Source organism: Sander lucioperca, chromosome 4 (genome assembly GCF_008315115.2).
Source record: "Sander lucioperca isolate FBNREF2018 chromosome 4, SLUC_FBN_1.2, whole genome shotgun sequence".
Taxonomy (NCBI): Eukaryota; Metazoa; Chordata; class Actinopteri; order Perciformes; family Percidae; genus Sander; species Sander lucioperca.
This window is the reverse complement of record NC_050176.1, coordinates 21,785,587-21,813,299: the sequence shown is the minus strand read 5'-3', so window position 1 is coordinate 21,813,299 and position 27,713 is coordinate 21,785,587. Positions and strand designations below refer to the sequence as shown.

The 27,713-nt window shown below is 40.8% G+C and overlaps 2 protein-coding genes across 4 annotated transcripts; both read left to right on the top strand.

Moving 5' to 3' along the window:
• The first annotated feature begins 450 nt into the window (after positions 1-450).
• On the top strand, positions 451-9,743 carry acta1a (actin alpha 1, skeletal muscle a). Its single transcript, XM_031299880.2, has 7 exons — positions 451-629; positions 2,044-2,183; positions 3,267-3,591; positions 4,320-4,481; positions 5,646-5,837; positions 6,627-6,808; positions 9,319-9,743. Exons 2-7 carry the CDS (start codon positions 2,055-2,057, stop codon positions 9,460-9,462), a joined length of 1,134 nt encoding a protein of 377 aa, XP_031155740.1. The 5' UTR covers positions 451-629; positions 2,044-2,054; the 3' UTR covers positions 9,463-9,743.
• A 5,271-nt stretch (positions 9,744-15,014) lies between these two features.
• ccsapa (centriole, cilia and spindle-associated protein a) lies at positions 15,015-25,326 on the top strand. 3 transcript variants are annotated; one of them, XM_031299883.2, is made up of 4 exons: positions 15,015-15,187; positions 18,395-18,785; positions 22,653-22,966; positions 24,880-25,326. In XM_031299883.2, exons 2-4 carry the CDS (start codon positions 18,434-18,436, stop codon positions 25,057-25,059), a joined length of 846 nt encoding a protein of 281 aa, XP_031155743.1. In that variant the 5' UTR covers positions 15,015-15,187; positions 18,395-18,433; the 3' UTR covers positions 25,060-25,326. The 3 variants fall into 3 exon arrangements, with proteins under 3 accessions (XP_031155743.1, XP_031155741.1, XP_031155742.1); XM_031299881.2 differs by having other exon boundaries at positions 22,650-22,966; positions 24,880-25,319; XM_031299882.2 differs by lacking the exon at positions 15,015-15,187 and adding an exon at positions 16,627-16,638 and having other exon boundaries at positions 22,650-22,966; positions 24,880-25,321.
• The last annotated feature ends 2,387 nt before the right edge of the window (positions 25,327-27,713 follow it).

The window sequence follows — 27,713 nt, the reverse complement described above, 5'->3', positions numbered from 1 at the left end:
TTTAGTTGTGATGGTTAAGGTTAGGTTAAGGGGCTAGGGAATGCATTATGTCAGTGACTGGTCCCCACAAAGATAGTGAAACGCACTGTGTGTGTGTGTGTGTGTGTGTGTGTGCGTGCGTGCGTGCGTGTTTGTATGCCCTTCTCACAGTGTCAAAGAATAGAATACACAATAGTCTGATATTTTATCTCAGACTTCAGCCTGTGTGTGTGTGTGTGTGTGTGTGTGTGTGTGTGTGTGTGTGTGTAAGACAGTAGTAGTACTACTCCACAAGCGCCAGTAACGGGCTGGTCTCGCTCCATACACGGGCTCGAGCGCTCCGTGGCGGACTCGCGGGGGCTTCCTCTCCATATATGGCCCTCCCGGCGCGCGAGCCCCCTGTGTGCTTGCTTGCGGCCGGCCGGCCGGCCTCCCTCCCCAACCGCGCGACCAAATATGGACGACGGGATCGGTTGAATTCCTGTCGAATACTCGGACATTCCTAACGGCTGTCTAGGGAGAAAAAAACTGCCCGGGTGGTATGGAGGAGAAGGTGTATATAAGGACCCCGGTGGGCGCTGCCCGTCATCCCTCTATCTGGAACCAGCAGCGGTTAAAGTTCCCTCACTGACAGCCGGAGACAAGCAGAGGTAAGCGGCTTGGAGAAGCGGGGTGGGCTGGGCGGGTGGAGAGAAGGAGAGAGGTGAAATTAGCTGTTGAGTTAATGGAGTCTGGCTTGTTGTAAATGTAAGTGGGTGAAACTGATGGAGGATAATCCGGACTGAATGGTTAACTGACGGGAGCTGGCAGTGAACCGTAGCCGGCTTCTGTTCACCTTCAACGGTTAGAAAATTGTTGTTGTGACAGGGAAACTTCCTACCAGGGAGCCAGACCTGCTGCTGCATTCAGGCGCTGTCGGAAAGTCTATGTTTTACCTATTAATGCCACATAAAACTGGGCAAATAAGAATTTTCTATATCACCGAAATGTATTGTTTAACCGTGTAAGCTTTGTCATCGATTAGGCTACAGTAAAAAATTGTGACTTCTTAATTATTTTCTGAATAGCCCAAATTCACGTTTTTTTTTAAAGTAGTAAAATACTATTACTATTACTAATACTATAATACTAAAAAATTTCCCAGCGCTTTTTATCAATCAAAACATGTTTCCTTTTCCATTAATAAAGTAAATGGGAGGTCGCCTACAGACTAACGGTCAGTATTGAGGTCAAATAAAAATAACAAGAATAGTAAAGATTAAAAAAATGAGAAAAACAAAAAAGCATAATGGAAATTATATTTTAAATATGAATTTAAAAAATCATCCTAGGAAGGGAACCAGATTGACATACGTTGTTAAACAGTAGCTACTACACCAAGCTTGTTTTTGTCTTTATATATTCCTGACAAAGAGTTCAGATGTCGGAGTTTATGTGGAGCACTTGAAGGCATCATTACACTTAATGATGGTTAACGGATTGTTTTTTTAATAACTTCACTTCATTACAGGCTGAGTAAACAATTTATACAGCTCTGGTTTAATGATAAACAGGACCCAGACATTGCCGGGCCGAGAGAGGATGATTAAGAAGACTGAGTTATAGTCATTATCCGTTTTATTATTCATACAGTTTAAATACAACAAGTTGTGTTGAAAGAGGGAAAAAAAAATCAAAGAAACAAGAAAAAAACCTAACTGTATATTTTCCTAAAACAACAGAAAGGTCTGTCTGTGGTGTAAGTTAATGTGATGAGCAGCCTAAGCAAATTAATCCATCAAAAAGAGGTTATTTTAAAAACTTTGGTTAGCAGCAGTAAAACTAGATTTTGGTCAGAAATGATACAATAACCAAACAAATAGATGATTAAGTGTAGAGCTGCATTTGGATATGAACAAAATTATCTGCTTCCATCCAACAATTTTAAATGGAGAATCAGTTATTTTCACCCAGCCCGTTAGGTAAAACTCAGTCAAATGTCAAGTATAGATGAATGTCCAGTGTGTCTGCTGTACGGAGACTCACCCCCCCCCCCCTCTCCCCCCTTTTGTCTTTCTCCTCCAGAAGCCGCAGACATGTGTGACGACGATGAGACCACCGCCCTCGTCTGTGACAACGGCTCCGGCCTGGTGAAGGCTGGCTTCGCCGGAGACGACGCCCCCAGGGCCGTGTTCCCCTCCATCGTGGGACGCCCCCGTCACCAGGTACACAAGAGCATCCATTTAAAGATGATTTTCTGGGGGGCATTTTAGGCCTTTATTTGTATAGGAGAGCTTAGACATGAAAGGGAGAGAGAGAGAGAGAGAGAGAGGGGGAATGACATGCAGCAAAGGGCCGCAGATCGGAGTCGAACCTGCAGCCGCTGCGTCAAGGAGTTTATTTATTTGATTCAGGTTTATTTAACAGGCACAATGCACACTAATAATACATATAAAAATGTAAAATGTCCCAGAATTAGCCAAAAGGATATTTTACATCTGCTGTCCCTGGACAGATCGTACAATGTCACACCTAAAAAGATAAAAATGATTATAATAGTACATACAGGTTTAGCCCAATACAAGTAAAATTGACTATAAATGTAAAAAAAAAAAATTAGAAAAAATGACAAGATCAGCATATAAACAAGAACAGTTGGTCAACATCAACATCGACACCAACACACACATACACACACAAGCCAAGTACACGTGGCACACACAGGCAGGACAGGAAAGACAAGATAGCAGCAAGATGTAGTGTCTACGTGTAATGTTGACAGTCATGATTACCTGTTAGCCACTTCTTTAAGTTAAATTTAAAAGAAACGTAAGTTTTAAAATTCCTAAACCTCTATATATGGGCTCCCGGCCCGCTCTACCAGGTGAGCTAACCAGGCGTCCAAGAGCATCCATTTAAACATTTTAAAAACTTAAACAATGGAGGGGTACATTTTAAAAAGAAAGTGAAATCTTACCTTCACTTAAATTATTTATCACGAGGCTTCTTATTGTGAAGTTAAAAATATTAGATTTTCTTCTTTGTCTATGTGAGCTACTGCATACTGTAATATATAACTTTGTTTTCAAGATATGTCTCCATTTGCTTGGTTTGTTATTGTTTTTAATTTAATTTTCTCTAGAGTCTAGAGTCTTTTATTTCTCTTCTGTCCTGTATATGTCATTAATGTTTTAATATTGTCTGATTAAATGTTGTTTTGGACCTCAGGAAGACTATCTGGTCGTCTAGGCTAATGGGGGATCCTTATAATAAATACAAATGCCTGTGTTCCCCCCCTCCCCCCTCAGGGCGTGATGGTCGGTATGGGTCAGAAGGACTCGTACGTGGGCGACGAGGCCCAGAGCAAGAGGGGCATCCTGACCCTGAAGTACCCCATCGAGCACGGCATCATCACCAACTGGGACGACATGGAGAAGATCTGGCACCACACCTTCTACAACGAGCTGCGCGTGGCCCCCGAGGAGCACCCCACCCTGCTGACGGAGGCGCCGCTCAACCCCAAAGCCAACAGGGAGAAGATGACTCAGATCATGTTCGAGACCTTCAACGTCCCCGCCATGTACGTGGCCATCCAGGCCGTGCTGTCGCTCTACGCCTCCGGTCGTACCACCGGTGAGTCCATTCAGCTTTATTTCAGACACGCACAACAACACAGACAAGACAAAAATAGTTCTATAAATTGAAGTTCATAAAATCAAAGAGATTAAAACACATGCAGACATTTGTTACAATGCTTCCAAACAGCAAGAAGTGTACCTTGTGTCACTCTGTGTGGGGTCAGTTAAAGCCATTATAATTACATTTTTAGAATAAGTTAACCCTTGTGTTATCTTCCTGTCGACCATGCAATTTTTTGTTTTTCTGGGTCAAAATTAAAATATACTTTTGTCGCTTTCCCTCTATGTTTTTGTCACTTTTTTCACCGTTTTTCCCCCTTTTTCTGACATTTTTGTCACTTTTTTCACCGTTTTTCCCCCTTTTTCTGACATTTTTGTCACTTTTTTCAACGTTCATTCATCAATTTTTCTTTCAAATGCTATAAGATTGAATAAAACACCCACATTCAATGAAAGTAGTGAACTGATCATTTATTTTACTTGTGAAGAGCGTTGTATAGAACCATCCATGTTATTTTTTTTGACAATTTGGTTGAAAGAAACCCAAAGTTCTGATATAGAAACATTTTGAAAATGGGTCAAATTTGACTCGATGAGAACAGAACCTTTAAGCGACACATTCATTTGTACATAATGTTTCTCATCACAGACGGGATCTAAACCTCTCTTCCTGCCTGTTGAACGTAGATTGAACTCTCGTGTCTCTTGTGTTTGTGCTCTCAGGTATTGTGCTGGACTCTGGCGATGGCGTGACCCACAACGTTCCCATCTATGAGGGCTACGCTCTGCCTCACGCCATCATGCGTCTGGACCTGGCTGGTCGGGATCTGACCGACTACCTGATGAAGATCCTGACCGAGCGCGGCTACTCCTTCGTCACAACCGGTAAACGCTCCACGCCATGCACCAGTTTTAAAATCCTAACATCTAGAAGCACGTTAGCTGTAGACATGAACCCTTTCCCTCCTGTTAGTTTAACAAAAATTATAAAGCAGCTTTTTATTGTATGTGTCCCGAAAAAGGCTTAGAAATGGAAATGTATTCAGTTTGATGTAGAGCTACAAAGATCAATCGAATAATCGGTTAGTTGTCAACTATTAAAGGTCCTATGACATGCTGCTTTTTGGATGCTTTTATATAGGCCTTAGTGGTCCCCTAATACTGTATCTGAAGTCTCTTTTATATAGACCTTAGTGGTCCCCTAATACTGTATCTGAAGTCTCTTTTATATAGGCCTTAGTGGTCCCCTAATACTGTATCTGAAGTCTCTTTTATATAGACCTTAGTGGTCCTCTAATACTGTATCTGAAGTCTCTTTTATATAGACCTTAGTGGTCCTCTAATACTGTATCTGAAGTCTCTTTTATATAGACCTTAGTGGTCCTCTAATACTGTATCTGAAGTCTCTTTTATATAGACCTTAGTGGTCCCCTAATACTGTATCTGAAGTCTCTTTTATATAGACCTTAGTGGTCCCCTAATACTGTATCTGAAGTCTCTTTTATATAGGCCTTAGTGGTCCCCTAATACTGTATCTGAAGTCTCTTTTATATAGACCTTAGTGGTCCCCTAATACTGTATCTGAAGTCTCTTTTATATAGACCTTAGTGGTCCCCTAATACTGTATCTGAAGTCTCTTTTATATAGACCTTAGTGGTCCCCTAATACTGTATCTGAAGTCTCTTTTATATAGACCTTAGTGGTCCTCTAATACTGTATCTGAAGTCTCTTTATATAGACCTTAGTGGTCCCCTAATACTGTATCTGAAGTCTCTTTATATAGACCTTAGTGGTCCCCTAATACTGTATCTGAAGTCTCTTTCCCGAAATTCAGCCTTGGTGCAGAATTAATTGGCAGATTAATCAACATTTAAAATACTTGTTAGTTGCAGCCCTAGTTTGATGCAAAGTCTTGATATCAATACTCCGTCTTCGAACATCTAAAACACTCCTACCTGAGCTTTTTGAGTAGTTTCTGATTTCATTTCTTTTATTGTGGTATCGTTGTTTTTTGTTGCACAAAGTCTGATCTTTCCTCTCCGTTTCCAGCTGAGCGTGAGATCGTGCGTGACATCAAGGAGAAGCTCTGCTACGTGGCTCTGGACTTTGAGAACGAGATGGCCACAGCCGCCTCCTCCTCCTCCCTGGAGAAGAGCTACGAGCTGCCCGACGGTCAGGTCATCACCATCGGCAACGAGCGTTTCCGCTGCCCCGAGACCCTGTTCCAGCCCTCCTTCATCGGTGTGTAGTATATAGGGCAGGGGTATCGTACACTGGTACCGATACCAGGACGATACCGGTTCCTAAACAATACGTTTTTTCCAACAAAAAGAAATTGCATTACGCCACAAATCCTTTTATATACTTTTCAGCTCCTACTACGTGAGGCTGTGTAACGTAGAGTTTTTCCTGTGTGTCTCGATGACATGTAGCGTTAGACAGCCAATCACAAGCATTGTTAGATCTTGGTAGAAGCATGCCGCATGCTGATTGGCTCACTGACGCTGATGAGATTTACTACTTAGCTATTGAATGACGAGACATTTTTCCATACTCGATACTTTAGAGCTGTGATTCTCAAACTTTTTCACATCATTAGGACCCCTAAACTGACACAACTCTGACCACGGACCCCCATCTGATAAGACTTTGTCCCGGGGTCCCCTACCTGATAGAATTTTTGCTTTTAGATTTTTTATTACAGAAAGTGAAGGAAACCCATGAGCAATATAGTCATACAATCTGTCATTGTGTTCCTTATGGATGAAATTATAGTGAAAATAAATTATTCCCCTTTTTGTTGGGGACCCCCTGGAATCCCTTCAAGGACCCCTGGGGGGTCCATGGACCCCACTTTGAGAACCACTGCTTTAGAAGCAATTCGGTCGGTGCCTAAAAAGTATTGACTTCGGTACCCAGCCCTCGTAGTATGAACAGTTTGTCTCAGCGTCCTCAGATGGGCGAATGAGAATGTCCACTCTGAAATCTTGTCATTCCTAACCTGAATCTCTCTGCCGTGCACCTGGACAGGTATGGAGTCCGCTGGTATCCATGAAACGGCGTACAACAGCATCATGAAGTGTGACATCGACATCCGTAAGGACCTGTACGCCAACAACGTGCTGTCCGGCGGCACCACCATGTACCCGGGTATCGCTGACCGCATGCAGAAGGAGATCACGGCTCTGGCTCCCAGCACCATGAAGATCAAGGTGAATAACTCTCTACGTCAGATATTGTACAAACATTATTCAGCCAGAAGTATGTGGACGCCTGAGAATTACACCTGTATAGGGCTGCAACTAACGATTATTTTCATAGTCGATTAATCTGTCGATTATGTTCTCGATTAATCGATTAGTTGTTTGATCTATAAAAATGTCAAAACATGGTGAAAAATGTGGATCAGTGTTTCCCAAAAGCCTAAGAGGACGTCCTCAAATGTCTTGTTTTGTCCAAAACTCAAAAGATATTCAGTTTACTGTCACAGAGGAGAGAAGAAACTAGAAGATATTCACATTTAACAAGCTGGAATCAGAGAAATCTTATTTTTTTTTTAATAAAAAAATGACTCAAACGATTCATTGATTATCAAAATAATTGGCGATTAATTTAATAGTTGACAACTAATCGATTAATCGATTCATCGTTGCACCTCTACACCTGTATATGATAGATGAATGCAGCTATATTCAATCATTCAAAGTTCTTTTATATAAAAGATTAAAGAGCAGTTAAAAAACTATTTAAAACATCCATTAAAGGGAAAATAAAAACCACTAAAATAGAATAAAATAGATAAAATAGAATCAGAAATCATGAAATACAAGAATCAGGGTTCATACGTTTTGATAAAACCTGGAAAAGTTATGGAATTTGAAAAATGCAAATTCCAGGCCTGGAAAGGTTTTGGAAACATAAAAAGACCCAGAAAGTTTTGGAAAAGTCATGGAATTCTTTTTTTAACACAGCATAATAATATGTGATTGATAAATGTATTTCACGTCATTTTAACCTCAACGTTATATTTGGGGCGCAATATTACGACTCCCACTATGAACCACTTAAATTGTCATTTTATTGTTAAACCTCTGAGGGTAAACTTTAACACAGATTTGTATTTTTATTGTATAATGTCGACTGACATTTTCAGGAATACATAGTCATGGAAATTTGCCAAAAAGTCATGAAAAAGGTCATGGAAAAGTATTGGTTAAAATGCGTATGAACCCTGAAGAATAAAAGTTACAGAGCACACAGAGCAGTGTAAGAAATGAACAGTTATTTAAAAAAGGCAGCATTGAAAAGAACTGCTGCGAAGATTAATCGATTAATCGTCAACTATGAAATTAATCGCCAACTATTTCGGCAATCGATTAATCAATTACAGTCATTTTCTATGAGGAAATAAAGTAATAATTCTCTGATTCCAGCTTGTTAAATGTGAATATCTTCTAGTTTCTTTTCTCCTCTGTGACAGTACACTGAATATCTTTGAGTTTGGGAAACAACAAGACATTTGAGGACGTCATATTGGGCTTTTTGGGAAACACTGGTCCACATTTTTCACCGTTTTCTGACCTTTTAGGATAGGATAGGGTAGGATAGACTTTATTAATCCCACACTGGGGAAATTCCTGTGCTACAGCAGGTCAAAAGAAAAAAAAATTACACACATCAGAATAACACAAATACACATTAAGTAGACACAGGAGAAAAAATATACAGAAATTATAAGAACAAGAAAAAATAGAATCAGTTATAATAATAATAATAATAATAATAGTAATAAAACAAGCATTTACACAATAAACACCCTTATATAGACAGACCGTGTATATATACACAGATGTACAGATGAATAGAAATTACATATTGCACAGTTGGAGGTAACAAAGAGTGATAAATGAATTAATAAATATGCATAGTGCAGAATATTGTCCAGTGATGGCTCATGTTGCAGAAACAGCTAGCAGTGCTACATTATGATGTTGCATTAAAGAGTCTTTTATAGAACAAACAACTAATCGAGAAAACAATCGACAGATTAATTCGACAATGTAAATAACCAGTTAGTTAGTTGCTAACCCTAATATGTGCTGTGAGTAGGGCTGCACGACATGAGGAAAATATCTCATTGCGATTATTATGACTGATACTGCGATTTGATTCACGATATTGGAGCGAATGATCATTTTTGTCTCATTATTCTCACTTTCATTGAAAAATATTAAAATGAAAATGATTATAATGTGATTATGCGAGGATCTGTACCAACCAAAGATTTATTTATTTTCTTTTAAGATAATTTTTTGGGGGCTTTTCCCTTTATTCAATAGTGACAGTGGATAGACAAGAAAGGAGAGAGAGGGAGAGAGAGAGAGGATGAAACGCAGCAAAGGGCCGCAGGTCGGATTCCAACCTGGGCCGCTACAAAGGACTCAGCCTACATGGGGCGCACGCTCTACTAGAGGTCGCCCCACAAAGATCTTTTTCTGTAGTCTGTAGGATACGAGTTGTAGGCCGGGACGTCTCTGCAGCTCCACAATACTTCATTCAGAATGCTTTGACAACATATTCTGCCTGTAACAAATATTGCGCCCCCTTGCGATTTGGATATTGCAGTAGTCCATATTGCGATTTCGATAAAATTGCGATTAATTGTGCAGCCCTAGCTGTGAGGCGATTAAATCCACCAACCTGATTTCCTTCTCTTCTGCAGATCATCGCCCCTCCTGAGCGTAAATACTCAGTCTGGATCGGCGGCTCCATCCTGGCCTCCCTGTCCACCTTCCAGCAGATGTGGATCAGCAAGCAGGAGTACGACGAGGCCGGTCCCAGCATCGTCCACCGCAAGTGCTTCTAAACACGCCACGGCTGCAGCCGCCGTCGGATCCGGAGCAATAACACGCTGCGGGACGAAAACAACGAGATCTTCAACATCATCGTGTGACGGCTAAAATGTACATATGTTATTTATTCCTTTCGTTATGTCATGCGATGTTTTTGATATGTGATTGTGAAAGCTTTGAGGTACGACCCACTCCAGCTCGGACCAACTGAGAAAAAGGAGAAAACATAGAAAAGACCAAAAAAAGAAAAACAAGACAATCAGACAAATAAAGTCCATTTATTTTCACGTACAAACTGCTGTCTGTTATTTCTGATTCTCAACACTTTGGATGTTTTTCCTTTAGGTTTTCTGGACACCTTTTTTTTATTTAATGAGGTTTATATAAATCTTGTTTTTATATCCAGTGAAGTACTCAAATTTGACCCGTTTTCAAAGTTTCTGTATCAGAAATATAGGTTACTTAAAGGTGCTATGACATGCTGCTTTTTGGATGCTTTTATATAGGCCTTAGTGGTCCCCTAATACTGTATCTGAAATCTCTTTTATATAGACCTTAGTGGTCCCCTAATACTGTATCTGAAGTCTCTTTTATATAGACCTTAGTGGTCCCCTAATACTGTATCTGAAGTCTCTTTTATATAGGCCTTAGTGGTCCCCTAATACTGTATCTGAAGTCTCTTTTATATAGACCTTAGTGGTCCCCTAATACTGTATCTGAAGTCTCTTTTATATAGACCTTAGTGGTCCCCTAATACTGTATCTGAAGTCTCTTTTATATAGACCTTAGTGGTCCCCTAATACTGTATCTGAAGTCTCTTTTATATAGGCCTTAGTGGTCCCCTAATACTGTATCTGAAGTCTCTTTTATATAGACCTTAGTGGTCCCCTAATACTGTATCTGAAGTCTCTTTTATATAGGCCTTAGTGGTCCCCTAATACTGTATCTGAAGTCTCTTTTATATAGGCCTTAGTGGTCCCCTAATACTGTATCTGAAGTCTCTTTTATATAGACCTTAGTGGTCCCCTAATACTGTATCTGAAGTCTCTTTTATATAGACCTTAGTGGTCCCCTAATACTGTATCTGAAGTCTCTTTTATATAGACCTTAGTGGTCCCCTAATACTGTATCTGAAGTCTCTTTTATATAGACCTTAGTGGTCCCCTAATACTGTATCTGAAGTCTCTTTTATATAGGCCTTAGTGGTCCCCTAATACTGTATCTGAAGTCTCTTTTATATAGGCCTTAGTGGTCCCCTAATACTGTATCTGAAGTCTCTTTTATATAGGCCTTAGTGGTCCCTAATACTGTATCTGAAGTCTCTTTTATATAGGCCTTAGTGGTCCCCTAATACTGTATCTGAAGTCTCTTTTATATAGACCTTAGTGGTCCCCTAATACTGTATCTGAAGTCTCTTTTATATAGACCTTAGTGGTCCCCTAATACTGTATCTGAAGTCTCTTTTATATAGGCCTTAGTGGTCCCCTAATACTGTATCTGAAGTCTCTTTTATATAGGCCTTAGTGGTCCCCTAATACTGTATCTGAAGTCTCTTTTATATAGGCCTTAGTGGTCCCCTAATACTGTATCTGAAGTCTCTTTTATATAGGCCTTAGTGGTCCCCTAATACTGTATCTGAAGTCTCTTTTATATAGGCCTTAGTGGTCCCCTAATACTGTATCTGAAGTCTCTTTTATATAGACCTTAGTGGTCCCCTAATACTGTATCTGAAGTCTCTTTTATATAGGCCTTAGTGGTCCCCTAATACTGTATCTGAAGTCTCTTTTATATAGGCCTTAGTGGTCCCCTAATACTGTATCTGAAGTCTCTTTTATATAGGCCTTAGTGGTCCCCTAATACTGTATCTGAAGTCTCTTTTATATAGGCCTTAGTGGTCCCCTAATACTGTATCTGAAGTCTCTTTTATATAGACCTTAGTGGTCCCCTAATACTGTATCTGAAGTCTCTTTCCTGAAATTCAGCCTTGGAGCAGAATTACAGCCACTAGAGCCAGTCCCACAATGATCTTTCCTTAGGATGTGCCATTTCTGTGTCTGTAGCTTTAAATGCTATTGAGGAGGAGAGGGGGGGGGGCAAGGTGGAGGGTGGGGGTGTGGTCTTGACCAACTGCCACTTTGCTCGTTTTCAAGCCATGATGTCTCTCTCTCTCTCTCTCTCTCTCTCTCTCTCTCATGGGTGGGCCAAATTCTCTGGGCGGGCAAACCAGAGAAAGGGGAGGTAACCTTTCCCCTTATGACGTCATAAAGGGAAGATTCCAGATCGGCCCATCTGAGCTTTCATTTTCTCAAAGGCAGAGCAGGATACCCAGGGCTCGGTTTACACCTATCACCATTTCTAGCCACTGGGGGACCATAGGCAGGCTGGGGGAACTCATATTAATGTTAGAAAACCTCATAAAGGGAAATGTTCATGCCATGGGAACTTTAAAACCAAATTGCCTCAAAAATAACATGAATGGTTCCGTACAACGCTTTTTGAAAGTAAAATGAAGGATCTGATCATTACTCTCATTGAACTGTGGGGGTTTTATTCAACTTTATATTTTATCATTTGAAAATAAATTAAAATGGTTTAAAAACGTTGACACATACCAGTCTGTGATCCACTCCACATCCTCTGATTTTAATTGTTAGTCAAAATAAGTCATAATCTGTGCTTTTTTTAACTCAGAAAGTAGGTATAAGTTAATATTAATGAGGTGTATTGACCATGAAGTCCAGAAATAAGTGTAACGCTAGTGGTAATAGGTTGGAATGAAGGAATGGGGTGATAATTTATACTTCACAGACAAAACAGAAGGAGGACAACACAAGGGTTAAGATAAGCTATACCAAAGTGTAAAAGTACTCTGTTACAAGTAAAAGTCAAAAGTATTGGCATCGTGGCCGGGTTGGGTCAGTGGGTAGAGCCAGGCGCACATATACTTCAAGGCTTATGCCTTGACGCAGAGGTCCAGGGTTGTCTTCCCCCCTTTCTCACCTAGCTGTCCTATCGATTAATGGTGGAAAAGCCCAAACAATAATCTTAAAAAAAGTATTGGCATCAAACTTTACATAAAATCCCAAAAGGAAAAGCTACTGGAAATCTATAAATGGCCCGTATGAAACACAGAAATGTTGTTTCCTCTGAACTTTTATGAATGAAATATCATCTATAGGCCTAGTGGATGAATTAAGCTTGGTTGCTAAAACTTGCACGTTGGGCAATTTGAGTAATTAGCATAATGAGCTAATTAAAGATAGACGCTGCAGGTGAATATGTACACATTTAATACGAGAATGAGTCATCTGCATATTTAAAAATATTTTTTTTTTTTAGAAAACTTGTAATGCAAAAACAATTGGCTTAATGTAAGTAATCAACTGGGGAAGTTCCATGGTGATATTCACCTGCAGCGTCTACCCTTAATTAGCTTATTATGCTAATTACTCAAATTGCCCAACAAGCATGTTTATGCAACCAAGCTTAATTCATCCACTAGCCCTATAAACTACATTTCATTCATAAAAGTTCATAGGAAACAACAATCCAAGAAATGTCCAGTAGACTATATGACTTTTTTTTGTATAATGACATACTATACTAGATAGATAGATAGATAGATAGATAGATAGATAGATAGATAGATAGATAGATACTTTATTCATCCCGAGGGACATTTTAGGCATCCGGTAGCTTAGACAATCATAACACAACAAACACACATACACACACATATCTCACATACATAAAAATCACTCATATAAATTTAAAGTTATAAAAATCACTTTAAAGAGTTAAAGGTGCAATAGACTGTGTGCAGTGGTGGTAGTGCAAAAGAGAACAGTGCAGGGATTGAACAGTGCAATAGCTTATTATTAAATATTAACTATGACTATGAAAAGACAAGAATGTAAACATAATAGACAAATATATATATATATATATATATATATATATATATATATATATATATATATATATATATATATATATATATACACGTTAAGAACAATATATAACAAGGAATAAGTTATAAGATGTAGATGTTATGACCACAGTCCAGATTATGTAGGAGGACTAATACAGCGTATAAGACAGCCAGGGGTACAGCAGACAAAGTGATATAATGGTACAGGGGCTGAGAGAGACAGGCTCATGCTGAAAAACTATGACTTTTTAACGACTATGAGTTTGACAACAATGCCCGGTATGCCACGTGTGCAGTCCACCCCTGATATGACCCAATAAACCAGGGGGGGTCAAATTCAGTTTTCACAAAGGGCCACACTGGAAAATAAGAATCACAACAAGGGCCAGACATTTAGTTCATTCACATGCTTTTATTTCATCAAAAAAGTCAAGGATCTTTGACTGTATTATTGCATGTCTCATATATCTTTCTCACTTACAGTTTGGTCAGCATAAAGACCCAAAAAAGTCAGTAATGAAGTTAACTTAGCCATCAAAGAAAAAAGTGACAATAACATTGGAAAAAAACGGCAGGAAAACGAGTCAAAAGCGTCGGCAAAAGTGACAAAAACTTCAGAAAACGCGACAAAAAACTAGGTGGGCCAAAATTTACTGTGAACCTAAATTGATATACGGGCCGTATCAAAATCTGCGAGGGGCCGGATTTGGCCCGCGGGCCTTGAGTTTGACACGTGTGCAATAAACCATTGAACAGGTAAGAATGAGGAGACCCCGGAGGAAACGTTAAATACTTGTGAGCTATAACGAAAGAAAGAAAGAATACCAAACAGTGATTTAAACGATCAGCCAGTGTATCTGTATATCTGTGAGCCATCCCTCTCCGCTGCTCTGAATCCAAACACACGAGTGTAACCAGACACTTATAATAAACTTCATGGAGCTCTTAAATCTCCAAAACAAACTAAAAAGGATTCAGGTTAAGCGTTGACATAAATCCAGCAGCACCTGCGAGCCAAACTAAACAATGTCATGATTTAACAACACTCATCCTTGGCAGCAGCCGGGAGTTTGTTATGTTATACATTTGTTTCACCCCCAAAAACCCACGTTGAGAAAACCCGGATGACATCACTATGACATCATCCAGGTTGTTGTTTTTGTTTTGTTTTTTCAGACAGAAGGCATTATAAAGAGAAAGTAACCTTTAACAGTAAAATGAGTTTAACTGATCTGATCTTAGTGTCACCTGTTGTCATCATTCCACAGATGGAGGCAGAGCACGCATGCGCAGTCCGGTTTCTGCATCTTTACTAAGAAAAAATCATATTTCCTTCTTCATTACTACAAAATAATCCGCTTTGCTCCATCAAGCATCAAGCCCGCGGGAGTTAATCAGGACTGTACCGGAAGTACAGTCGGTATCTTTCAAAATAAGGGTTAAAAGCAAATAGCAAAATTTGCCACATCATTTCAGTTTGAGGGGCCTAAATAGATGAACAAGAAAGTCGTTTACAATCGCTGTATGGCCACATGTATGTGGACAGTAACGTAATAGAAATCCAAGTGTTTCAACCGCAAGGGAGAATAGAAATGATGAGTTTGATGTTTCCTCGTAGTTTTATTTTGAAAGTCTACACCGGAAGCTGTTGGCTTTACCATAGCTAGCTTGTAGCTCTGCTCGGATAATCAGCTCTCGGTGTTTGCTGTCAGTCGGAGAGAAGCGGAGCGATGCTAGTCGTCTGGCCGTGTCGCTGAAGGGACAAACTGGGTTAAAATCCGACCGGGTCGCTCTTGGATGAAGTCTGGGTGAGTAAAAATATAACTGACTTTAATATCTAACCGTTAGCCCTACATTTATACATCCTCACCGTGTTTACAAACGGGTCGGAGCAGGTGAACATGGCTGTAGGCTGTTTTCACACGATAATACTGTCCTTTTAAAAACCTATATTTATACACTTAATGACTTTTTTTAAATCTTCAGACTTCAGCAGATAAAACTGGCTTTAATTCTTTTATTTTTGCGGTGTTTTAAAGGCAAAAATTCTGAAAATACGATGTTATTGGGGTGTGACTGAGGACATGAAAGCCTTCAAAATAAGAGTGTGTTTCAGTTGAAGAAAAAGAATAAAAATACACCAATAAATTAGCAACAATTGGCTGTTGCCAATGAATATATATTATCCCGGTTTGGCCCTAGGATCACATGTAGGCCATCTCAGATAAATGAATAATTAATCATTTTCACTAAAGATAACAGGCATTTAAATAATAAAATAGTATGACATGTGTGTGTAGGCGGGAGGACTACTGACAGAAATAGATGGTCTGTTATTGGGGGTGTAGTATGAGTACTAGCAGTAGTAGTACAGTCAGTAATAATGTATAAGTATGAGTAGAATAAGCCTCGGCTCTGAGGGTAATCTGTTGTGGTGGGAGGTAGGCGGGGCTTACAGGTAGACCACACCACGTCACAAATTAATTAATTCATTCATTCATTCATTCATTATCAGCAGTTGTGGAATGTACCGCGTTGCTATGGACGCATATGTATATGTTTGGGCAAATTTTCAGCGTCAGAGACTTCATTTCCTGAATTTTGATACACTTTTATGCAGCAATTCACTGCTAAAATACCTTTATTTAGTCTATGCAAAGAAAAAAACCCCACATATGACTATTTAAAATATGTCAAAATATAATAAAAAGTATGTTGTTGTGTGTCATTGAGCATTTTTAAGTGGGTATATGGAAATCCTGGAGCTTTCTTAGTGCGTATACTGCGTATACCTGCGTATCACGTAGACCAGGGGTTTTCAAACTTTTTGTGTGTGGACCACTATTTGTAATCAAAAATGTTTGCGGACCACCTCATAATACACATAATAAAATATGTCTACACACAGTCCTACCTGAATTAATCCACACCTCTTAATAGGCCTACTAGCACTAAAACTAGAACTGGTCATCGCATCAGTACAACAGGCTCGTTAAAAGAAAGTTTACTGCACACAACGGCTGCCACATATTTAATTTATTTATTTTACTCAAGCGCTCAAGGGCATAATCAGGTTAATTTGAACAACAGGCTTATTTCCATAGCAATGGAGTATTACATCTATACAGTTATAAGAACACTTGGATATAGTCAAAATTTCGATTTTAGGTTTAGGGTTAGGGGAGCGCCACTAGCCTATTTTAGTAATCACACAATAACTTGACATTTTAATTTAATTAATTAATTTAATGGGGTCTGGGTGCCCTTCCCCAGGGAAATTTTCAGCGTCAAAGACTTCATTTCCTGAATTTTGATACACATTTATGCAGCAATTCACTGCTAAAATACCTTTATTTAGTCTATGCAAAGAAAAAAACCCACATATGACTATTTAAAATATGTCAAAATATAATAAAAAGTATGTTGTTGTGTGTCATTGAGCATTTTTAAGAGGGTATATGGAAATCCTGGAGCTTTCTTAGTGCGTATACTGCGTATACCTGTGTATCACGTAGACCAGGGGTTTTCATACTTTTTGTGTGTGTGGACCACTATTTGTAATCAAGAATTTTCACGTAATACACATAATAAAATATGTCTTGTTAAAAGAAAGTTTACTGCACACAACGGCTGCCACATATTTAATTTATTTATTTTACTCAAGCGCCCGAGGGCATAATCAGGTTAATTTGTGTAATGGGAATTTTATTTTAACATTATAGTTTGATATAACAAGATTCTCTTATATACTTTACAGGAGTTTCCTAATAATCTTTTTTTTTTGTTATAGACTTAGAGACTCCAAGAGAAGAAGCAACTGGCATCATAAACTCTGGCCTAGTTGAGAATATCCTTCTCTTTTTGGAACTCAGCGTTCCTACTGTTTACCTTTAGCAGATAAGGAGGAGAAGGACCATAACATTTGCTCTGTATCTCCTTCTGTTTCTTGCTTTAAACAGGTGTTTAGGCTATTAACTAGAGAAGCAGGGTCAGAGGGGAAAAGTAGTAAAGTGACTGTTTGTGGTGTTTTTTCATCTGCGTAGCTGCTAAACTTATCCTGGAGGGGGGGTGGTTTAAGTGAGTTCTTACCTATATAGACGTATGTTTTGTCTAGATGGTCAGAAGACCCTTTCAGATGTGCCATGAGTACTTGTGAAACTGTTTTCTCTGCATTTGCAAATGTAAATAAATACTCAAAGACCAAACTTTGGTTTAATCCTCAAATCGTCCTTATTTGTTTCATCTGGTGTTTTTGATACGCACTCCTGCTGCTAACAAGAAAAACTTCCACTACATTTGAACAACAGGGTTTTTTATCCATAGCAATAGAGTAGAGCTGGGCAATATATCGATATTATATCAATATGGTGATATGAGACTAGATATCGTCTTAGATTTTGGATATCGTCATATCGTAATATGACATAAGTGGTGTCTTTTCCTGGTTTTAAAGGCTGCATTACAGTAGAGTGATGTACTTTTCTGAACTTACCAGACTGTTGTAGCTGTTGTACTATTTTTACCTTTACCCACTTAGACATTATATCCACATTACTGATGATTATTTATCTTAAATGTCATTGTGAAGATATTTTGTTAAAGCACCAATTGTCAACCCTAGAATATCGCCGCAATATCGACATCGAGGTATTAGGACAAGAATATCGCGATATCTGATTTGATCCATATCGCCCAGCCCTACAATAGAGTATTACATCTATACAGTAATTAAAATTGTATATCAATATACATATTCTTAATTTTTATGGGAATTTCCTGGTAAAATAAAGGTTAAAAAACTATTATTTTTTATTTTCTTTTTATTTTCCACTGACCACCTTGCAGTACCCTCACTGACCACTAGTGGTCCGCGGACCACAGTTTGGGAATGACTGACGTAGACTACACCACTGGGTCCAACCGTAGCGGAAACGATATAATTGTTTTATGGGGGAATCCTGTTGAGTGCTACTTTGTAAATGTCATTACTTTATCTCCTTCTCTGCTTCCCACAGTGACTCTAGAACCAGACACGAGCTATAATAACGAGAACCATGGTGACCAAGAAAATCCGGACAGAGTATATGAAGAAGTTCAGGGATCCCAGATGGGAGACGTTTTCTAAATGCTACGAGGACTCTCTGAAGTACCGTCTGACCCGGCGGGTGATGGAGCATTCCCACAAGCCCTGGTTCTGGGAGGGCTGGGACAGCAGCTCAGAATCTAGCGGCTGGTCCACGCCGAGGCTCAGCAGGAACAGAATCGCCCCTCTGTCCCTCCCAGCGCAGCCTCCCACGGAGGGGAAGCAGAGCCCGTCCAGCCCCGGGCCGAAACCTCCTTCTGAGGACGGAGAGACGGAGGAGGGGGTGGGAGAGGCACCGGTTGGAGACGCTGCAGCGGCCGCAGGTGAGAAGACTGTTAATGCCACTCATAGGCCAACGTGGCATCATAGGGCAGGGCAATATATCAATATTATATCGATATCGATATATGAGGCTAGATATCGTCTTAGATTTTGGATATCTTAATATCCTGTTATGACATAAGCGTTGTCTTTTCCTGGTTTTAAAGGCTGCATTACAGTAAAGTGATGTACTTTTCTAAACTTACCAGACTGTTCTAGCTGTTCTATTATTTGCCTTTACTCACATAGTTATTATATCAACATAATTGATGATTATTAATCAAAAATCTCATTGTGTGCATATTTTGTGAAAGTACCTATTGTCGATATCGAGGTATTTGGTCAAAAATATCAGGATATTTGATTTTCTCCATATTGCCCAGCTCTATGGCATCATGACTTTGCGTAAACATACACGCCACTTTCCTAAAGCCAAGTGGCGTGTTATCTGTACGCATTTTGAGCTATCCACGTGCATTTCTACGCTGTATACAGAGGATGTAAACATACACACCGTTTATACCGTGTTATCGCCAGAACGTGCCGTGCTGTCGCGAGAACGTCACACGCATGTAAAATGGGTTTAGGGAAAGAACATTGGGAAAGGCTTTAGTAACACGACGGTGGCCAACGTCACACGCTTAGGGAAACAATAAACGGTTGAGTTTAAAAAAAGAACATTGGGGAAGGCGTTGTTAAAAAACAAATAAACGGTTGACAAACGCCACACGCGGAACGCAAACCCAGCCCTCCTGGGTGAAAGTCCTGTGTTTTACCCATCCACCACCCCAAACAACCTCCGTCCTTTCATACTACTCGCTACGGTGATAATTCACATGTAATGTAGGTCAATGGAAGCCAAACGGCGTTGATAAACACGCTAAACAACGATTATGCGTCTTTGTAACATGCAAAAACGGCATTGGCATACGAATTGGCATGTCATACATACGCCACTTTGTGAGATCAGTCTGCATAGGTGTAGATTTCGGGGGGTGCAGGGGATATGTCCCCCCAAGTCTATATACACGACATTCCACTTCCGGGATGGCTCCAGTGCTGCAGGAAATTCCGCCGGATGCAGGTCTTTTCGCCAAAGTCCGTTACCTTCCTCTTTCTTTGTGTTGGTGTTCTAACCTCCGGTGGATTTCACAGGACTATGGTTAACTGCTCCTCAGATCTCTGCAGGGTAAATCCAGACAGCTAGCTAGACTATCTGTCCAATCTGAGTTTTCTGTTGCACAACTGAAACTACTTTTGAACGTACACATGTTCCACCAAAACAAGTTCCTTCCTGAGACTATTATGACGATTGTGATTGGTTTAAAGCACATGTGTCAAACTCAAGGCCCGGCAGATTTTGATCCGGCCCGCATATCAATTTAGGTTCACAATCAGTTTTGGCCCACCTAGTTTTTTGTCACTTTTTCTGAAGGTTTTGTCACTTTTGCCGACGCTTTTGGCTCGTTTTCCTGCCGTTTTTTTCCAATGTTTTTGTCGCTTTTTTCGACCTTTTTAGTCACTTTTTTCTTTGATGGCTAAGTTACTTTATTACTGACTTTTTGGGGTCTTTATGTTGACCAAACTGTAAGTGAGAAAGCTATATGAGACATGCAATAATACAGTCAAAGATCCTTGACTTTTTTGATGAAATAAAAGCATGTGAATGAACTAAATGTCTGGCCCTTGATGTGATTCTTATTTTCCAGTGTGGCCCTTTGTGAAAACTGAGTTTGACCATGTTTTTCTCCCATCCCAGAATGCTGTGTGGACTAGCCAGACCTTCCTCCGCAGCGCTGTGGAGGAAGGTCTGGCAATGCGAGACTAATGCTATAATAACAGGAGTGAAGCGTCATGAGCCCCAGACTTAACGATTACTTATAAAAGTGTAACAGCTGACTTTATCGCTCTGAGAGCAGGGGCTCTGAAACTCGTAATGAATATGCATGAAACCAAATGTTGACAGTCGATCCGGACTCTAATCTCACCTGGGCTCGTGCTTCATATGAGAATACAGAGATTTATACAACTGGCCATAGTTTAGTGGATGAGAATGTTTTCTGTTTTCTGTCTCCCTGAAATATTTTGGGATAATCTGACGAAGCCCCAGGAGAAGTTTCTTTGTGCTCCTGTGTGAGCGTCACTCTGACAGAAAGAGGCCCAGAGACTGGTTTACCTCAGGAGATGTTGCTAAAAATATTTGGACTAAAAGTTCAGTGATCAGATGGGACTGTTTGCTCCTGTTTAGACACTGAGCTGCAGATATAAAAGACCTATTGTGTCTCATTTCCATGGCCTGCATTTCAGACGGGAGAGCGTCTGGGGACCGGCTCTGAATTACACCAACACAGATTTTAGAAGGTCTGTATACAGAATATTCAGCAACAAAATAAACTGAAAGCCAGTATGTTATCATATTTGAGCTGCTGGCCAAAAGCCACCATGACTCAAACATCCTGTCCCAGTATGCTCTGTAAGGGGCATAAATACAGTTTATTATAATCTTCCGAGCAGTGCTGTGATCTGCTGAAACATTTCCTCAGAAAGTCACTTCTACGTAACACCTGAAGTTGCCTGATATCAGAGAGAATTGTCAACTCGTTACACCCCGTTTCCCTCTTCAGTCTGACATTGCTTTCACTCTAACTGATTTCCGTGGGAGAGGGGGATTTCGTTTTCCCCAAACCAATTACTAAAGACCAATGTATCCGCCTGAATCTAACCTCATTTTAAGTCGTCATTGACCCTTAGCCATGCCAACATAGCGGTTTTACCAGGGTTTTAAGAGGGTGGGACAAACTGTTGAGACAGCTTAACATCAGCGTAATCCATATTTTATACTTCTGTTAAAAAGCTTCCGCAGAGTGGCAGAGATGATTTGCGGGGGGATTGCAGACACGCCACACACCTCCTGAAAAATGGGACTACTCGCCCAGACTGATCTCATGAAGTGGCGTATGTATGACACGCCAATTCGTATGCCATTATTGGCGCGTTATCAAGACGCATACTCGCTTTTTAGCGTGTTTATCAACACCGTTTGGCCTCCATTGACTTACATTACCTCGCGATTGCGTGTGAATTGACGCCGTAGGGGAGTAGTATGAAAGGGTGAATCGCTGCGTAGGGAGGTTGGTCGCGGTGGTGGATGGTTAAAACACAGGACTTTCACCCAGGAGACCGGGGATCGTGTGGCGTTTCCTAAAGCCAACCCTGTTGTTCTTTTCCGAAACCCAACCTGGTTTTCTTTTCCCAATCCCAACCGTTTGTCCGTTTCTTGTTTTCCTAAAACTCGCGATAACACGAGCCCTCGCGATAACACGCCACGTGGCTTGAGATAGTGGCGTGTATGTTTACGCTGTGACGTTGCAGACTGCCGTCCGCTGTATACAGCGTAGACATACCCTCGGATAGCTCATAATGCGTACAGATAACACGTCACTTGGCTTAAGAAAGATGGCGTGTATGTTTACGCGAAGTCATGATGCCATGTTGACTCGCCAAAGTTTGACAGTTGTGGTCCCAACACGCATCTGTGAAATGACATGTTGGCCGCGATTCGCCGCAGTACTATGAATGCCTGGCGAGCGCGAGAGGTGCATGATTATTGCCAGAAATTATACTCCTTAACCCAAAAAATGTAATTAAAAAGTACCACTAGTCCCTTGCCAATAGGGGCTTAAGATGTCATAGTAATTGAAACTGGAACTGAACTACCAAACAAAATGACAGGAAACAAGGGAAATAGAAATAGAAAATAGACCTCCTGCTGCTACATATGCACAGAAAATCTATGAGATTTATTTTTTTTATAAAATATTTGCCTCTGTGACTCTAACCTGCCGTGTTTTCTGTGTCCAAACCAGAAGTTCTAGAGAACGGTGTGAATGAAGCCAGCGGTGGTTCAGAGGATACGACGATAGACAGCGGCCCCGCTGACACCACGTCTTCTGACGGGGAGCCCGTAAACCCGGTACCGAAGCGACGTCCCCGCCGCCGCACCCCTCGATCAGAGCCGGGACACCGGGACAGTTCCCACGACGACAAACCGGCTGTCGTCCGCAAACCACCGAGAGCGAAGAGCACACCGCCGATCATCACCAAGGAGAAGGAGAACCGGAGACCGCCCGGCCGACTGGACTGGAACGAGAGACAGACGGAGGTCAGACGGACGCCGAATGACGTGAGTGTTTGTCTCGATGAAGACACTTTTACTCTGCATTCATTAGGCAAAAACAGCAACTTAAAGCTCCATACTTTGGAGGGTCAAGATTCTCCAAATCCACGATTAGATTAGTCTTTCAATTTTAAGGTCACAATTTGATTACATTTTCAGTTTAAAATTTATTTTAACATGGACGGCAATGCCACAATAAGAGCAACTAGATGGCAGAACGGTACTTTACGACAACAGTTTGAGTTTCTCAGAGTTTACGAGGCACAATTTAGAGATGTTCCGATACCGATACCAGTATCGGTATCGGCTCCGATACTGCCTAAAACGCTGGTATCGGTATCGGGAAGTACTGGAGTTTATGCACCAATCCGATACCACGTAATAAAGCCCTAAAGAGAATCTACGTTAAAGTAGTTTATTTATGTTCTTTTTCCGTTATAACTGACTGTCAAACTGCAGAATAAAAGAAAGTTCTGGGGCGTTCATTGTTTGTGTTTGTTCATGTTTTACAAAGAGTTTAACCTGAGCCAGACTGACAACAAAGATAGAAATAATATCACATCCATACAGGGATAGTAGTATACAGCTGTTATACATCATATCATCCATACAGGGATAGTAGTACACAGCTGTTATACATCATATCTATACAGAGATAGTAGTATACAGCTGTTATACATCATATCTATACAGAGATAGTAGTATACAGCTGTTATACATCATATCATCTATACAGGGATAGTAGTATACAGCTGTTATACATCATATCATCCATACAGAGATAGTAGTATACAGTTAAAACATAATAAAATATAGGACACACTGGTGTCAGATCGGTACTCGGTATCGGCCGATACGCAAGTTCAGGTATCAGAATCAGTATCGGAAAGAAAAAAATGGTATCGGGCCATCTCTAGCACAATTTAATGCACCATTAGTTTAACAAGGTGCACATGAACGCACAATTTCCTGTCATTGCCGCCGGAGGTACTGGGTATGGGGTACTTTCCATAAAATCATCTCTCAATGCAAATCAAAGCAGCTATTAGGCTAACTGACATAAAACCATGCCAATCTCTAGGTATGGTGAAGGGTATGTGATGATGTGGGGGTATGGTGAAGGGGATGTGATGATGTGGGGGTATGGTGAAGGGTATGTGATGATGTGGGGGTATGGTGAAGGGTATGTGATGATGTGGGGGTATGGTGAAGGGTATGTGATGATGTGGGGGTATTTTAATTCCAAAGGCCAAGGGAACTTTATCAGGATGCATAGTATCCTGGATCCATGAAATAACTGGCCTTTAAAAATAAAAATCTGCCTGCCTCTATGGGAATTTAACATAGCGGTGTGGTTACTTAGGACCCCTGTATTTTAAGGAAGAACATTTGTTTATTTATGATACTTTATTCATTCACAAACAAAATTGGTGTTGGATTTTTCCTCATTTTTTTTAATTAAGGCATTAAGATCAATTTCCAAAAGATGATTTTTTTATTCCTCTTTTTAGTCAACTTTGGCATGGGTATGTAAACTTATGAGTGCCACTATATATATATATATATATATATATATATATATATATATATATATATAACCCAAACCCTAACACCAGATACTGACTGGTTTTCTGTAGTATATATAAATATGGATATTGTCACTTAAATGTATCTATGTCCTTGTCATGCTGGTGCTCAATGTAATTTGAATAACATTTTGGAAAGAGGAACAGCTTAGGAGTTAGGCTGTAAAGTGTAATGATGCCCGGAGAGTCTTTTTCAGAGCGGCTCGCCCCCCCCCCCTCCCCCCCCGTTCACAGGACACCGGAGACGTGAAGCCGTGTCACCAGAAACTCTGCAGACATTAATAATAAAACGGCCGGTGTGCTGCTCTCCGTCTCTCTGGTTTCTCCCCTCAGAGCAACACGTCAGACGCCTGCGTTCAGACACGGCGGCAGTCCGACAGACGCAGCTCCAACGTGGAGCGCAGACGGGCTCGGTCCGCCGACCTGGAGAAGATGAGGCGGTCGCAGCTCACGGTGGTGGACGACCGCTGGATGACAGAGTACATGCGCTGCTTCTCCGCCCGGCTGAGGTAGAGACGAGACGGGACTCACTATTTGAGAGCAAATCTCAAACGGTGGAACAGGTGTCGGTAGACAACTGAGAACAGTGTGGTCCGGTTATCGTCCATCAACGTCTTTTTAGAGTGAATCGCTGCTGTCGAGGGAAAAAAACACCCAAATCTGTCTGTTGAATTTAAAGTTCATATGGTCATTAATTTATAGACATAAGACATTCACCAAACATTAAACAAGAAGCGTTCAGTAACCAGCCCTGATCCATTATAGTGGAATAATATAATAGTATATACATACTGTATGTATATATATATATATATATATATATATATATATATATATATATATATATGTTCAAATAAACACTTTTTTACTTTAGTAGATAGTAGTTTTAAATAATCACATTGTGAGATTAATTAAATTGCAACACTTAAAATATTTGTAATTTATGTTCTTAAAGGTACACTGTGTAGGATTTTCTCCCATCTAGCGGTTGAGAGAAAAGTCCCGCACACTGACCATTACGCAAGCAATAATTTATTTAGGAAAATACAACATTTCGGAAGGTCTGAGACCGAAACGTTGTATTTTTCTAAATAAATTATTGCTTGCGTAATGGTCAGTGTGCGGGACTTTTCTCTCAACTTTTTGATCTGCTATTTCTGATCACATCCTACGCACCTGCCCGACAAAAGAGGAGTGCAAAAAAGTTTTCTTACCTCCCATCTAGCGGTGAAATTGTATTTTGCATTCAAACGAATAGTGCTCTCTAGCGCCCGAAAGAAATATCTGGAAGTACGCAGACGGTTCCCTGTTTGTTACCTGCTCCGTGTCGCATATATTTGAAACCACATCAATGTGTTCGCCTCCGATGGCGGGTCCCGTTTGCGAATCGGTCAGTGGAGGCAAAAAGTGTGGAGAACCACAGCTGCGTTAGGGTAAAAGCTTTCAAAAGTGTCCGGCCGTGGTCTCCAGAGGTCGGTCTTACTGCCCCGAGACTCCTCGGTGCAGTTCTCTGGAGGCCTATGTTTTCAAAAACTGCGTTTCCGAAATCGTGCAGGAGGTGGATGGGAAAACCGCCCCTGAGGGAGAGGGAGGTGTTAGACCTAATTAGGGTAAGGGGAGATACTTCAACTCAATCAAAACTAGAAGGATCATACCGTAACCGCTCCGTTTTTGAAGAAATAGCAAACGAAATGGAAGAACGGGGAGACAGGAGAACGTGGCTGCAGTGTCAAAGGAAGGTGAAGAGCCATAAAGCTAAAATTTTCAAATGAAAGAGAAAATAACCTCCTTAACTTTAGTGCAACAGCGTGCTGCGTCTGATGTCATTCTTATTGTTCTTTTGCACGTGCGGGTCAGTTCGAAACCACGCAACAGTTCACACTGGAATCTGATATAGGCCACATTTTAAAAGGTAATGTCAACAGCCAAACTAATAATCGGATCTGAGCAAAAAAATCCAAATTAAGCATTAAGACTTGCGGTGTGAACGTGGCCTTAGTATGACGTTGTTTACAGTTCTATACCTTGTTAAAAGGCCTTGTGTGCGGTTTACTTTACCGCCCAGGGGATCATTACTTGTGAACAGGATTCGGGTTGAGTCATTTGAAAAGAAACTCTCTTTCCTTTCGCTTTTCAAACGTGTGTTTTTCCCCCACGACAGCAGCGACACACACTGAACAGGATGTGATGGCAGGGTTCAACGTTGAGGTTTGTCCGGTCGGGCAAAAAAACATTTAAAAGTGTAGAAAAGATGTCGAAAAAAACCCCGTCAAAGGCGTCACGCACTTGAACTCAACTCTTGATTGGCCAACGGCACATTCAGATCAAATCATTCAACAAGCATTCTCCGACAGGGTAAAGAGAGAACAATAACGATTGGTCAGGGGATAGGACCTGAACAAATCGGGTTACGTTACCTTGCGTGAGCATGGACGCCTGGCCAATAGTAGCGTGGGAATCCTAGTGAAGGGGCGGGTCTTGCCTAGAAGTTGCGTGGGTTCCATGATAACGCTAGTCTGGCTATCACCAGAACAAGCTCAATCTTTTAAGATTGAACATTAGTCTGGGGAGTCTGCTCTGTACTTTCTACTGCACAAGAGGCGTGATCAACGGGCATAGTTCAAATGACTCTGGGCGCAATTGGATAGTCCTTCAACCAATCAGAGCACGATCCAGGTGACGTAGCAGCGACAGCGGCATCAACGGGTTGCTGCGCTTCGGTGGCCGCCATGTTGAATGGAAACAAAAAGCTGCTTGGTCGCTTCTCTATCGTCATCGTGTTAAATCTGCCAATAGCGCGCCAGGTGGATAAGCCAGTTTGTGATTGGTTCCCGCAAATTTGTAACGAAAGCAGGAGAGATAAATGTACAGATTTCCAGCCTGAGCTGCAGGGCGAAATCAAATCGCCGGCAGATGGGGCTGGGTCTATAATAACGCTTCTCCGACAGGGTAAAGAGAACAATATCAGACGCGTCATCAGACCCGAAGTCGCCATGTTGGAGGTACTCCGCATCACAACAAAGCACAGGCACTGAAGTAGATCCCGAACGGCGTCAAGGAAAATGGTTAATTATTGCCGTGTTTTAGGTTGTACCAATAGGTCAGACCAAGAAAAACATTTGGAATATTATCGACTTCCAAAAGTTATTAACAACCAGGGAGAGGAA